Source organism: Schistocerca serialis, chromosome 4 (genome assembly GCF_023864345.2).
Source record: "Schistocerca serialis cubense isolate TAMUIC-IGC-003099 chromosome 4, iqSchSeri2.2, whole genome shotgun sequence".
NCBI lineage: Eukaryota > Metazoa > Arthropoda > Insecta > Orthoptera > Acrididae > Schistocerca > Schistocerca serialis.
Window position 1 is genome coordinate 62,156,539 of NC_064641.1, and position 16,460 is coordinate 62,172,998.

Consider the following 16,460-nt stretch of genomic DNA (forward strand, 5'->3'; position numbering starts at 1 on the left):
AATGTAACAGACCTACTAAGGAGACTGCCTACACTACGTTTTTCCGTCCTCTTTTATAATACTGCTGCACGGTGTGGGATCCTTATCAGATAGGACTGACAGAGTACATTGCAATAGTTCAAAGAAGGGCAGCATGTTTTGTATTATCACGAAATATGGGAGAGAGTGTTACTAAAATGATACAGGATTTGAGCTGAATATCATTAAAAGAAAGGTGTTTTTTTGTTGTGACAAAATCTTCTCATGAAATTCCAATCACAAACTTTCTCCCCCAAACTCGAAAATATTTTGTTGACACTGACCTTCATAGGGAGAAATGATCACCACGATAAAATTACAGAAATCAGAGCTCAAATGGACAGATACAGGTGTTCGTTCCTTCCACGACCTATATGAGATTGGAATAATAGAGAATTGTGAAGGTGATTTGATGAACCCTCTGCCAGGCACTTAAATGTGTTTTGCAGAGTATCCATGTAGACGTAGATGTAGATCTGTACCACATTGTTCAGATCTCAAAGAAAGTACTGACAAAATGCACCTTTCTTTATCTTTTCACCATGTAAATTGGTTGCAAGTTTTCTTAATGATTCAGTAGTCTTGCTTTTTATGCTGTTCACTTTTTCATCTAGTGTAAATTCTGACCTTTTTAACTTCCTAAATTAATAATTTTCTGGTCTTTGATGAATACAATCATAATATATATTATGAAGGAATAATTTAGTGTACACTGTATAGTTTTTGTACCATAAAATTCAAGCACAAGTTTTCCTTGACAAAAATGATTTTCATTACATCTGGTGAAAGAGAGGAAACTAGATACTGTAATATAAAATGAGCAATAGAAAAGTCAAGTGAATTGGTGAGATCGAAGAATTATAAAATGGCGGTCAAATTAAAAACAAGAACAATGATCTGTTGAGGTCCTGTTCACAATGAGGTCATTATACATAGATTAAAATTATTTTGTGACTGACATCTCAGCGAGTCAAGTGGTAGGGGCCAACTTTCATCCAATCACAGTTCTTTCTCGAGCACCACGTGCTCACTGTGTTGCCTGTTTGGAACGTACGTGCAGTGCTTTGTGAAGTAAGGCTAGCTGTATGCGGCAACAATGCACCCAGCACTGCAATCTGTCAATCACAATACTATATAATTTTAATCATAAAACTGAGAGAAATTACAAACATCCATCGGAATAATATATTTACAGCGATACTGTCACAGTCAGATGCACAACACAATGATTGCTCACATTCTTTACACATACAACAGCCTTCTGCTGAACATGATTAATTTGTTGTTTTGCCTCAACTTCGTGTCTTGCTGCAAATGGTTGTACCATCGTGAAAGATGTACATATTGTTCCTTTTCTTGAAATGTCAAACTGGACTGAAACACAAAAACAAAAAGAGATATATATGACACTGGTTAACATTGGTCCATATAATTTAATAACACCTACATTACATCTTAGGCGAAGTCTGTGACTGTTACAAATTGAGTGAAAAAGAAAGACACTGCAGTCAGTCACTACTATCCATACATTAAATTCAAGAACAGGAAGTCACTTATGGGACAATTTATAAAAACTCCTAACACAGTCAAACTCAGTCAACTGCATTTTTGCACAGACCCCCAGTAGCACAATGAAAGGTACAATCAGTGCAAGCTGTAGTTAATGTGCCACAACATTTACGAACATTTAATTTCATCTACAGATGTCAATAATTTGGCACTAAATAAGATAGAAACAAAACACACTTGTGAAGGGATACAAAAAATTTCAGAAACACATTCCACTCTCTCTCTCTCTCTCTCTCTCTCTCTCACACACACACACACACACACACACACACACACACACACACACACACACAATAAAAACCCAAGTTGTTTGATCCACACAAATCACAAAGCTTATTTAGGAAATCCATATCATCAATGACAACATACAAGTAACTGACACTTTCATTCACAGTATTGGCTGCAGCAACAGACGAATATATAAAAAAATGTTACGCTGTATTTAGCTGTTTATTTTACATTACACAGAAAGGAAATAATCATAAAATTCCACACGTCAATATATATACTGAATATACTGAAAGCTCATTGCATTTTGTGCTCTCAAAACAACCACTTGTGAAAAGACATGTATATCTGCCAGCTGAATTTCTAAGGCATGCGATAAAAACCTTTATCTTCCCTTACAACAGTTGAGTCGACCTATCCTCATAGCAGGTGAGTTCCTCTTAACCTTCACCAACCAATCCCTCTTCCTGAAGGAGGAACATACTAGTTCTGATCATTATAAGTAGTATTTTCTATTTCAAGTGTTCCTTATTGGCGGTACTTGGAGTTCTACCACTGAATGAAGGTACTGGCCAGCCATGCTGTCTCCTTTAAATTTAACAGTTTTCTCAACTGAATTACCCTACTGACACTGGTCACGTGTCTCACTGAACCCTTCAGATAAGGACAGCTAGTGTAGCAGTCATATGTTATTGAAACCCATGCAATGTATGGAACGAATGATTAACACTGTAAATACTGGACTTGGGGATCTCATGTAGTACATTCAAAACATGGAGCACATCCACGTACTTCTGTGTCCACATCTTGCTACACAAAGTTTGGCCAAAATAAACAAATATATAAGTACTATGGCACATAAAGACTTAATGTCTTCCAGTGTAGTTCTCATAGAACTACAATCTGTGCAATATTAAAAATACAGGATGAACTTCTGAAAGGGGAAACTGAGTTACATTGTATAAGCAGGCTATCAATGTACTTTCTAGGAACTGGATATGGAATAAGTTTAAAAACAACTGCAGTCAGAACATGTCATACTACAAAACTTCAGAATATTAGCTGAGTACAGCCTAATCCTTGTTAAGCAACTCCAGCAGCACTGTAATTATTCTTGGAAGTGGTAGCAGATGTCCTACAAACTTGTGTTGTCTTTTTGTGCGATACGGCTCCTGTGTCGGACAATGCAGACACACATTGAGAAGCATGTTTGAGTGTGTATGTTTTCGTTAGCCTGCTAGCTACAAGGAACGATATTATCCAAAAGGTTACCAAAAAATAAATGTACTGTCCCAGCGAAAAACGAATCCATGTACCAGTAAAGATAACCAGTATGCATATAGTACAGGCCTTCAGCAGCAGAATATGTGAGAAAACTGAGACCATTACTCCCAAGCTTGCATGTAATTCTATGCAGCTATTGTTACGTGATATGGTCAAAATCAATTCACCAAATGTTTAGGGACTTTAACTGAGCAACTAAGAAAGACCATTCATAAGATCATGAGTATATGTTTATGTGACAGTGGTATAATTATTTAAAACACATGTTAGAACTATTTACTGGGACAAAGTCATTCTTTGACATCAGTATACATGAAAGAGTACGCACCTATTAAGGTACCACGACAGCAACAGTCCCAATAATGGTTAAAGATAATTATTATAAGCCCAGCAATGTCCATACATGCCAGGAAACCTCACTGCTCTGAGAACAGACTGAAGACTTTCATCTCTGTAGTGGCCCCGAGACTGTGAACAAGAAAAACTTCTTGTCCTGCACATTTCTCTAGTTCAACAGCTAATGAGAGAACCCCTGTAGGGACACCTGTGGCACTCTGCGGCTTTGAAACATCAGTGAGGTGTTCTCAGATAACACACTTGGTAGCAAATGTCCCAATAAGGGCAGCATCTACTCTCAGTCCAACAAGTAGTCAATCGCCATGATTATTTAGATTTCGAACCCATCTTTTAAGAAGAAGATTAAACCTAATGAGAAACCTAAATGTCAAATGTAGCTTTTCAGTATGTTTTCCTTGATGTTCAGTGCACTGAACATCATGAAAAAAAGAAAAAAAAAAGAAAAAACACTTAAAATCAATGCATAGTTTCTTCTGGAGAAAATTTAAAACAAATGTTACACTTCTAGTCCTTTTAACCAACAAGACATAGTTACTATAGCTGAGTAGTAGGATAAAGTAGAAAACCATCCACAAATAATGACTACAGAACAGCAGTCAGAAAAGGGCAAAAGGGGGACGGGGAGCAAAAGGGGGAGAGGGGGCAAAAGGTGGAGAGGGGGCAAAAAAGGGGAGAGGGGGCAAAAAGGGGGAGAGGGGGGGCAAAAGGGGGAGAGGGGGGGGCAAAAGGGGGAGAGGGGGGGCAAAAGGGGGAGGGGGGGCAAAAGGGGGAGGGGGGCTAAGGGGGAGAGGGATGGGGAAAGGGAGAGGGGGAGAGGGGAGAAGAATAAATGCTGACAGTTATGACGGTATTCCAATTATAATTATGCCTGTCCCTTACAAGATTCTCTCTAAAGCACTGCCAAACAGAATCAGAAGTTAATATTGATAAACAGATTGCTGAGACCAGGTTAGTTTAAGATTCAGCTTTCCCATCAAAAACAAATTTTTCAACCTGAAGATCATTATCAGACAAAAGGAAACTAGGAGGTTAGACTATATTGTTGTGTTAGTTGACTTCAAGCATATGATTCTGGTGACTGAGAATCATTATTGACTGTTCTGATGTTTCATTTGATGATACATCCAGAAATTTAGTTAAACAGACACTCTCCAACACAATAGGAAAGTAAAATTCAAGAATAGTATTTCAGAGCCCTTTCAGATAAAGACTGGAGTCAAACAAGGATATGGTTTTTCTCCACCAAATTTTAACTGCATATGAGAAAATGTGAAGCCAAGGAGAGAGAAAGCTGCTGAACAAAAAAGAAGTGAATGAAGACTGCACGTTTGTCGACTGTCTGGCTTTCACAATGACTCGGAAATTTTTGCCAAAATCATTTCAGCAATCACGAAGATCAACCACCTTAAAGATACAGCACACACCGTAGGGAAAATTTAGAGAACCAACATTTGAAGCTGACTGCCAAATGACTCCACTGGCGCCAACATACATTGTGCATAAGGACCACGGAGATCAGATACGAGAAATTGGGGCTCATACGGAGGCATACAGACAGTCGTTTTTCCCTTGCTCTATTTGCAAGTGGAACAGGAAAGGAAATGGCTAGTGGTTGTACAGGGTACCCTCTACCACGCACCATACAGTGGATTGTGGAGTATCTATGTAGACGTAGATGCACTGCTACAACAAATATTCTTTGAGGAGATGAAATACATCAGCAATTGGCCAGAATGGATTGTAACTAGGCACCTGAAAATGTACCTTATATTTTTGGCAAAATTAACATGATTTTGTAAATGATCAGATATAAAAATTTAAGAGATTTCCACATGTTGGGCCAGAAGATGAAATTGATTTAAGAGACATAGGAGAACACAGACTGAAGGTGAAATAATAATAAAACAGCATAAATAGTTTTTATTCTCTATAATAAAAGCTTCCAGAGTGGATGTTTGCTTTTGCACAAACATCAACAGTTTTTCCTGAAATGGTCTCTGCTCATTTTCTTCTTCTGACTAATGGCTTAACAAATTACTGCTTCTGTTGAGAAGCAGCAGTATTTTCTCACCAGTGAATGGAGTGCTACTCCGATTTAAGGAGTTTCTGGACATTAATTTTCTTCTCCCACTCAATTATGTAATTACAAAATCTGAAGAACACTGTTTTCGAAAGCACTGAAAGCACTGAAAAACAAATTTCAATGGTCTCTTGTGGACACTTACAACTGGGCGACCCATACCACTACAGGTAGAACCAACAACATACTTGGAGGTAGAACCAAAAATAATTGTCTACTTGCACTTTACAGGAACATACTCAGTGTGGTCGAAACATACTGATTGGCTTCGTTCCCTGGATTCTATAGTGCCAACATTTGAAAGTTCTCTATGATGGCACGGGCATATTCTTAGAGCAGATGCAACAACAGTGGTGAATACTAGTTTTTGTTTGAGAGTAAATGGTAACTGGCCAGCAGGACAACCTAGACAGTGATGGCTCGATACCCTGCCACAAAGATGTCAAGATATCAGGGCTGCACCCTGAACAGGCACAAGATTGGATAAAATAGTGACAGAGTCAAAACACTGGACCCTGCCAGCATGAGGGACAGACATTGCAGAAGAAGAAAAGAAAATATTGTGGGCACTATAACATGGCAGTCAGCCACGAGTGTGAACAAATGAGTATTTCGAATGCCTAAGGGATGACAAGCGCTGCAGGGTAAAAAGACCAACGTTCCTTTCACGGGGCTGTCAGCCTACATTTGTGTTGTGTTTCTGTGAAAGTAGAACTGACACATGATCATAGGAATCACTGATCCTTTCTAGTGTTGTGGCAGCCTTAATTCAACCCTGTAGTGGACCAGGACTATTCTGTGACAAAACGAGAAAATTAGTCGATCTGTTGATGCTATATAGAGGCAACCAGGAGGGCCGCTTCATTGTGTATGCCCATACTACATGAATCACAGAGGCTGACAGAGCTGCAGCACGAGCGGAGCACTCGAGACCTGGCTTCTACATGGGCAGAGCATGGCACTGGCGAAAGACCACAGCTAATGCACCTGGCAATGAAGAAAGTGAATGCCAGGATGGCCTGTTAACATGAACAAAATGCTAATAAACAGGTTGCGACTTCAGTTACACGATGATAAAGTTTGTTGTGCGATATGCATGAAAACAAATTGTCAAACAAATTATAATTTTTAATTAAGCTGTAAAATGACAGAAAATTCTGCACACGAACACTATTATTTAACCTCAGTGTGTTAACATTTTACTAAGTACTATGATGCAATATTTTACGTAAATATGATTCGTTATGTTAGTAAAACATTATGAAATCTGCTTTGAGTCTCATTGTGCCACAATGACAAATAGAATACAGACATGTAACTGACTAGCTTCTGCGATTTCCTTTCTCAACACTCCCACAAAATCTGATTTCTCTTGATCTTCTTTCTAATAAATTTATTATCTGTGTGATGTAAAAGCAAGAGAGCCACACTCACTCATGATTTTCCATTTTGTGCCACAGTGTGTCCCCGCGCAAACACTTCTGACGTGGAAATGTATTGCCGCAAATATTGTCAGACAACTGTGGCTATTGTCGTACATGTGGCTGCAAGTTTTGTGTTGCCTTAGTGTGCCCCCACAAACATTATCGGGATAAACTATTGGCAATATGCTATTTTTACAGCCTGTCTAAATGTACCTTTAGATTAGTTGACTGACAAGGTCAGTTGAAATCCAATACATAAGTATACAGCAAGTTGAAATCAATAACAATTAAAAAGAGAATGTTACTGTTCTGAGTGCACATTTTGTACAATGATAATGAGTATCTATTAAGAAATTCTGGCATTTTTTACAGTCTAAGTAATCTAAGAGATCTATGAGAGATGAGCATTGCTGGAGACAAAATAAATGTCAAGGGTGACTTCCAAAGGACATTAAGAAGCTATAGTTATCATGTCAGGGTTATCTTTTAATAGCAGAAATACAATCACATTGAAAACATGGTTTTTGGTGAACAGTTCTCTTACTTAAATTAGTCTTGCTTCACATCACTCACTGCATACATGTATAAATTTGCAGAGGAAGATTAGAATGAACAATGATGGGAATATATCTTCAAGATATTCACTCACAGGGCTATTTAACTTTTTTAAAAAAAGAAAAAAAATAGAAAAAAGTTCCAACACACAAAGCTTCAAATCTTCCCCATACAGTGGTACTAAAATGCTCAGACATAAATGTACTGCCAAAGAATGAACATAATAATGCAAGTTAGAAACTAATTCTATCCCAATAGCAGAGAGGTTTTCCAACTGTACAGTGTGCACATATTTCTTCAAAAAACACCTGAAGAGTTGATATCTATGACAATGCAATTAAAATTCACTGAAATGTTCCTAGGATAAAACATTTGTATTCTGACCATAATTACATAACTGAAAAACATGTTTTCAGAAATGTCGTCACTTTATCTGTGGCAAAAATACTGCAGATGATACACAGTGACATTCTACATCTATATCTATATTCTGCAAGTCACTTTACACACATGTGTAAATTTATTCTGTGACTGTCCAGAAAAGTGATTACAGAGGAACAGTGTGATACAAGTTATTGTATTATACTGCACCAGGGCATATATTGCATTCTCTTTTTTTTTCTCTTTTAAAAGGTAAAACAGTTTTGTTTTATGATTCTAAAACTCTAACGTTCAATCAATCTAAAGAAACAACTTCCTTCTTCTGCTACCAATCTCTATGAACTACACTATAATAAATTTATTCGAACAATACAAAAATTTTTGTTGATATATTATTTCAAAGTGACCACACTGAGCAGGAAATTTCAGATCCCTAGCTATTCAAAATAAGTGAGCACCACATCAACCACTCCTACAATTTATCACAATATTTGGACTCAAGGGTGCAAATTTCACACAACTCTAATGTCTGAAGCAAAGAAATTTTGACTTTGCCAGCTTATAGACAGAAGATTATATTCTGTCTAAAGCTACATACATGGTTTTTTTTATTTAACATATTAGATAAAAATAGCAGCTGAGAAACACACTGATGGAAAGAAGAAAATAGCAACACCAAAAAATAATTAATGTAGAGTACTGAAATTTTGGGAATACACTGAGCCAGATGTCATTTTCTGGAATGGAGTTCCATGCATGTTGAACTTGATTGGTCAATACAGGGACAGTTAATGCTGTTTGTGGATGACGCTGGAGTTATTGTCCAACGATGGCCCATATGTGCTCGACTGGTGACAGATCTGGTGATCAAGCAGGCGAAGACAACATGACACTATTCCGTAGAGCATGTTTGGTTACAACAATGGTATGTGGGCGAGCATTATACTGTTGGAAAACATCTCCAGAGTACTGTTCATCAATGGCAGCAAACAGGTCAGATCAACAGACTGACATGCGAATTTGCAATCAGGGTGCATGGGATAAAAACAAGAGTGGTCCTGTTGTCACATGAAATCACATCCCAGAACATAACTCTAGGTATAGGTCTAGTATGTCTTAGCATGCAGGCAAGTTGGCTGCAGGCTCTAGACCAGGGACGGCCAAGAACTCCACACGCATGCCGAAGTTTCACACGCGTGCGGATCGCTCCCTTCTGACATCACACGTCCCCCACTCCCGCACCAGCTGACTGCGGGCGCACGCGCGGAACTACAAACACGCCTCACATGACAGTGCATTCGTGTAAGGAACACCACCCTGCTAGCATGTGGCTTAGTTTCTTATTACGATATTTGATAATATTAAGCTCTGTACAACACATCATGTTGAGCAATACTGAATCTTTGTTGGCTGTTCGTACACCTACAGAAAAATAACAATAACGCGGGTTTTGAAACTGCATTACATCAACAATATCGTGCTTCTCACATCGTCACTCGTAAAATTCTTACAACATTTAAGCTGATATATAGAAACAGACTTGAAAGTAGTCTACAGCATGCAGTATGATGTGGAATAACTGATTCCAACTACATGTAAAACAAGCAAATTTTATATTCTGGAACTACTGTACAAAATTTGCATTAACTACAATTCTCAACAAAACATATGACAAATACAACAAAATTATCACCATTAATTTAATTATTTTTGGTTCACTGTAGACAAAATAAAGTACATATCCGGCACAAACTGACGGTACACAAACGCAGACAGTTTCTCATATTTTCGTCACTCAGATTGCCACGTAATCCTGACTTATTTAGTTTCATGATCGAAGTAAACCTTTCGCACACGTATGTCGATCCAAACACTTACATAACTTTTGCAGCTTCGTTGTGGAGATGGGGAAACTCTTCCCGAGGAAAACCTTCGTAAAATTCCTGGACAGTTTTTACGTAACAAAATTTGTCCTTTAAACCGGAATTACACTGCAGATCGATCAATTCCATTTGCAAATGCACTGGAGTACTTTCAACTGAAACGGCAAAGGGTCTACAAAGTAGTTCAAAAACAGATGTCAGACTGGCAGTGTCCTGAAAACATTTAGAAAATTGTGCTTGTAGTTCCTCCAACACAGAAACGAATTCGTCAGAAGTTGCGTTCTCTCTGACTTTAGAGAGCGTAGGGCAATGGGCGGTATTCATTTTCATGAGTTGTTCCTTCCACAATGTGAGTTTCTTATTAAATGCATCCACTTTTTTCATCAGATCAGAAATAAGCTGCTACTCACCTTGCAAAGTCTTATTGAGAGCGTTCAAGTGTGCAGTAAGATTAACTAAAAAGGCGAGGTCTGCAATCCATTTTGGCTCTTCTAATTTTGGCTCTGCCTTTCCTGTTTCCTTCAGGAACTCAACAACAGCGAATCTTAAATTGAAAAATCTTTCGAGGCATGATCCTCAACTTAACCAACGTATTTCTTAGTGGTAAACAACATATCCATACTCTTCGTTTAGTTCCATGAGAAATTGTTGAAACTGACGGTGTACTAAGCCATGCGACTTCAAAAAATGTACTATGGTGACTACCAACTCCATCACGTGCTCCAAATTAGCATACTTAGCACAAAGAGCTTCTTGGTGGACAAAACAATGAATTCCGTACAAATCTTGTGTCGATCGTCCTAGTTTTTTACAAAACAATGTTACAAGCCCATTTTGAGCACCTCGAATTGCTGGCACTCCATCAGTGGTGACTGCAACTAACATTTTTCAATTCAGGCCAACGGCTTCAACTGCCTCTTCAACTGCTTTTAGCAAGTCGGTACCCATCATTGTGTGTTTCATTGGTATTAAATCTAACAGTTCTCCCATCACGTGCAAATTTGTGTTGACTCCACCAACATAAATCGCTAGTTGTGCTGTGTCCGAAATGTCGGTCGACTCGTCCAAAGCAATTGAGAATGCAATATACTTGCAGGCACTATCAATTAACTGCCTGTAGACATCCGCTGCTATTGTCTGTCTGGAAAGACTGATTTCACTAAATTTCTTTACTTCCAGTGGCGTCAAGAGTTCCGCCGCCTCAACAATACCCTCCTTGATGAAATCACCATCACTGAAAGGCTTATTCGCTCTTGCAATTTCGAGCGCTATTTTGTAGCTTGCTCTTAAAGACAGGTCGCTACGTTTGGTTGCAGGCTAAAGAAAGGAAACAAAAACTGAGTGAACTCTAAATTCGAATTCTAACAACAAATATGTACAAGTATAAAAATCAGAAACACAAATATTTGTAAGTGGTACTCGCATTCGGTCCGTCTCGCTGCATAACACTACGTCTTCTTAATTCCGCCAACTTGTTTGATCTATGAACCCAACTAAATCATTGAGTCCTTTGTGTGTGGTGTTATAATGCCGTTCTATTGAAAATTTGCGGTGGCCGGCGAGTATGCGACTGCATGATAGACACCAAGAATTTTCATCCTTCTCTTCGAAAAAATATTGCAATTCCCATTCAGCTCTGAAGGCTCGTGATGTTGTGTCACTACCCTGCCTCTTTGTGAGCGTGTGTTCCATTGCAGCAACCACTGTACAGTACTTAAAACTTCCTACGAATCGCTAACAAATAGCGAGGAATAAACATGGCTGCCACTACGAATCAACTAATGCACCCTATGCCGGATGAAAAGATGTCGCATCGCACAGCTAGTCTAATGTCGCGCCGTGCCGAGCAGTGCCGCGAAAGACCGAGGAAAGCCGAGTAGTGGCGAGGTGGTCCGAGTCCTGGACGGCAGGCGTGCGGCACATCTGTACACGCGTGCAGTTTGGCACACCGTGACCGTCCCCCTGCTCTAGACTGGCCTCCTCCTAACTAAAACACGGCCATCACTGGCACTGAGGCAGAACCAGCGTTCATCATCAGAAAAAACAACAGACTTCACTCTGCCCTCCAATGAGCTCTTGCTTGACACCACTAAAGTCACAAATGGTGATGGTTTGGGGATAGTGGAACACATGCCACAGGGCGTCTGGCTCGGAGCTGTCCTGGAAGTAATCAATTTGTAACAGATCATTTCACTGGAGTGTCAAATGCTGCTCAAACTGCTGCTGCAGATACAGTACAATGTGTCAGAGCCCTTTTACACTGAACACAATGGTCTTCCCTCTCAGCAGTGGCATGGTAGTGACACATGGCCGTTTGAAGCCTGGTCTTCTTTCAACCATACATTCCTGTGACCACTGCTGCCAGCAATCGTGAACAGTCGCTACATTCCTGCCAAGTCTTCCTGCAATATCGCAGAACGAACATTCAGCCTCTCATAGCTCTATTACACGACCTTGTTCAAACCCAGTGATGTGTTGATAACAACATTTTTTTCGCCTTAAATGCAGTCTTGACTAACATCAACTCACCATATCCAATCTTAAAGCATGTAATTCATACACATCTGAATTGCATCCTCATAGTGGCGCTACTAATGTCTTTCTTATGTGAAATTTGAATAGACATCACCTTTTAGTTGTAGAAATATGCCTACCAACTTTCATTTATGTATCATAACTGCCCCTTGTTGTTGCAGTTTTTTTTTGTCAGTGTATTTGAGAAGGAACACTGCCTTCTTTCAAAGTAGCTGGTTTTCTGCTAATATGTAAATTAATGAGAAAGTACTTGACATAATAATTATCAGTATGAGTAGGTAGTATAGGTCATAATTTGTTGTATACTTTCCAGAAGTAGTTGGCAGTGGCCCCTTCTGTCTATTAATTTAACGTGACTTGTTTTATATCCTGAAAGCTTTCCTTCACAATGATATTATAATTAATTAATTAATATCACCATGTGGCTCGGTGTTCATCTAGTGTCGCTGTGATGAGCACTAACTCTATTCATCCCCCGCCTCTTCATCCTCTCCCTCCCCCCCACCTCTCTCTCTCTCTCTCTCTCTCTCTCTCTCTCTCTCTCTCTATCTAGTCATACTTAAGTCCCTCTGTCTGCACCAGGTTGAGCTCACCACATTCCTATCCTGTTACCTTGGGACCTTCACCTCCTGACTGTAAGCCAGATGTGTGTGTGGTGTGTGTGTGTGTGTGTGTGTGTGTGTGTGTGTGTGGTATTATCAATTCCAAAAACAGGCATTGTCCATTGCTTTAATGTTCAGATACGTTTTCAATCATATTTTTAAGTGCATCTTGACTGCTCAACACATCAACTACATGGTAGAGTGGTTAGCTTTACTCTTTGCTTTATTTGAGGTCCATTATTTCATCATACATCTCTCTCAAAACATTATTCTGGATACGGCAACTATTGACTATAAAATATATCTAACGGATAACATTTTATTTTTGCACAGGTAACTGTTCTAACAGCAGATACAAGAATGAAGTGTAAAGATTTCAATTGAAGCAAACACAGTATCTGTAATAATTATCAAAAACAAAATAATGTCAGTGTTCACTAGCTTCTTCAGTGTTTCAGAACTAGCATGCAAAGTAACACGACCGTCACCAGTGTGCACGAAACATTTAATCCAAGGACTTTATTCTACCAATGAAATTAAAGTAATTTCTGTTTAGTACTCACCATAACATCATACAACAGATGGTAATACATCTTGTCCACTAAAGTTTGATGATATGAGACAAAAAATGTTTTGTCTGCCAAGAAACTATTCAATTCCTGAAAAAATATTGACATAAATATGTGTGTACAACATGTACCAGTTGACTAACAAATGTACCACACAATGAAAAGTACAAACAAGACATTTTACATTTATTTTTAATTAGATTATATTTGTCTCTCTCATATTTGTTAGGAATTATATTGGTGCAATAATTAATGTGTTCCACTCAAAACTGTATTGAGCTCATCCTATTCCCCTGCTGAAACTGCTGACCCCCACCCTTTCATAAAACTACATGGATTCAGAAAAGTTTATAATTTTTTTCATGGGTTATATAAAAACAAAGCAAACTGAACACTATTACTTAAATCAACTGTACTGATGAAAAAATATTTGCATGCAGCAAATGAAATATATCATTGCAGTTAGTACACTAAAAATTGTATAAACTTTCTAAAAATGTTGAAGTTAAAACAAAAACTGTATCTTATTTTTTATGGCAGCTACTGTACATTGGGTTTTGTATGACATATAATGAAGAAAAGATTTTAATTGCTCCTCATAAATTACTAATAGTGTACAATTATTAATAAGAAATTTAAAAAAATGTGTTACAATTAAGAATTGAGAAAATTTATTTATTATAATTTTACTTGGCATTTCCTTGCTTTGACCAAAGCAAATTCATTGATTATGCATGTGAAGTCAAGTTTGACAGCTGTGTCGTATTCTATCAGTAATATAGCTAAATTCTGCAGTCTTCTTTTACCCACAGTCAACCATAAGCAGATTTTTTTATCGTTTTTAACTTGTTGAAACCGAGCTCACAAAATGCTGCAGATGAAGATGATGACGACGACAATGATAACAAAGACTTAAAGGTACTCAGCTACGAGAGTATAGTATCTCTCTACATCTGAAGTCTGTGAAACAGGGTACAAATACGTTGTCCGATTGCTAATCTTAATAATTTTCTCATCCTGAATATCTTTCAAGTTTCATTTTCATGAGTTTGATTACAAGGAGAAGCAGTACACCCAGCAGTGGTGGTGAAGATTGTTAGATCTGGAAGGAAAGGGGGCAATGTGTGTCATGGTGAAGTTACGTGCCCCTCAGGGCAGTGAATAATTCTCCCCTCTATGTTTGTCCACCACGAACACTACACAAAATATATGAGGGACATGCATAAAATAGTTTGATATGCCAGTCCAATGACTAAGACTTTAGATTTTACTACAGTATCTACTCTCTCTCTCTCTCTCTCTCTCAAGAAACCAACAGCTGTTGTCTTCCGCAAGCATTAGAGGTAGATATTTTGTTCATATGTGGGTCCACAGTGGCCAAGAATTTTGTGAAAGAAAACACTACCTGTAATACACTCTATAGTTATCCTTTTTTATTAAAGATAACTACACAGCCTACTACCGACAATGTTTTCTTTCACAAAATTCGAGACAGAGGTACATCTAATTTCAGTTTACATCATAGGTCAGTTAGGATGGTGCATTTTTTGAGTATATGAAGTACCATCAAAGGTGCTCCATACACACACAATGGGGAGGGGGGAGTCCTCTCGTTGCAAGACAGTTTGGCGGTTACCAACATGTAAGACGACAGATAATTTGCAAGGTGCCTAGAGTAAAGTTCGCCACTCTTAGCAGCCTATTCGACCATCCAGAGTTTGTTGTCCATGCAGTATATTGCCTTTCTGTGTCCCAAGCCCTCAAGATACAATGTCTGAGATGTGGCAAAAAATCAGTGCCTAAGGCTCTCAGTTGCAATGTTTCCATTGTGGTTGCAAGCTCAGCAAGTCTGTTGGCAAGTTCACAGCCTAAGATACCTATGTGGCTCAGTGTACAAAGAAAAGATGGAGAGATTCCTGCTCCATGGCAGTTGTAGAGCAGGTCATGAATGTTGGAGACCAGCACATTTCATGGAGAGCATTGGTCTACTGCTTGTAGTCTGCTCAAGGAATCACTACATACAACAAAGTTCCGTTTGAGAGAGTCTCATGTTGGAGATCTCATAATACGGTCGTCAGTTCTGCAGTAAATGTACTACACACACTCAGAAGACTGTGTTGCTCATAAACTCCTGCATCAACACAGCCATAACAAACATGGTCACTGACCTAAGAGCCACCTGTACATATGATTTCATTAGCTGGATATTCATGGTATACAGATTTCTGCTGTAATTCCCTTGGTGCCACAGGGCATGCCCATCCTTATTACTGGCCTAGGAACATATCACATGGGAATGAGATGTGGTTCTTCGCATACAAGCAAGTGGAGGAAGTTGGGAGTTCTCTACACAAGTCCTCAAACGGTACCTCAGCTGGTTTACGGTTTCAGAGGTGGTTCAAAAGCAGCTGGAGTCTGTCATTTCAGAACAAAATGGGAGTATCAAGCGTGTTCCAGTTGCTGGTTGACAGTGACCACATAGTTGGTCAAGAAGAGCGAATGTCATACTCTCAGACAAGCGATGCGTGATTCCACGAGGAAGCCCATATGAAAAGCTCCATTTGACAGTCTTTATCACAGAATACAGGGTCCAATAAACATAGTACAGATTGTGCTGCTGAACAATAAGCAAATACATCCCAAATCTGAAGGAGATAAAATCAGTATTTTATAAAATCTTAATAAAACCACTCGATCCATTCTCAAAGAGGCATTGCTAAGAAAATGGCTGTGTGTTCTGCACTCCTCCATCATATAAATGTTAAATATTTCTTTGTGAAACCAAATAACTAACTTGATGCTACATCATGGGTAGAACACTTTCTTTGCAGCACTTCATTAGCTTAGGCCAACTTCATTAACACTTCAAATCACACCTCTAAAAGCCACAAAAACTCATAATCTATTTCTCTGAGAAGGATCACTACACCTGCTGCTGTTTCAGCAGTCCACTTGTCTCTTATTAGTCATTTTAG

General features: G+C 38.7%; 1 protein-coding gene across 1 annotated transcript in view; it reads right to left on the bottom strand.

The window, feature by feature from the left end:
• Nucleotides 1-1,189: 1,189 nt before the first annotated feature.
• The window catches only part of LOC126473995 (eukaryotic translation elongation factor 1 epsilon-1), a 34,237-nt gene continuing 18,966 nt past the window's right edge, over nucleotides 1,190-16,460 (bottom strand). Inside the window, exons 3-4 of the mRNA XM_050101385.1 lie at nucleotides 13,480-13,575; nucleotides 1,190-1,392 (exon numbers count right to left, since the gene is read on the bottom strand). Of these exons, the coding sequence (XP_049957342.1) occupies nucleotides 1,261-1,392; nucleotides 13,480-13,575 (228 nt within the window). The 3' untranslated portion in view covers nucleotides 1,190-1,260. The remainder of the gene's footprint in view (nucleotides 1,393-13,479; nucleotides 13,576-16,460) is intronic.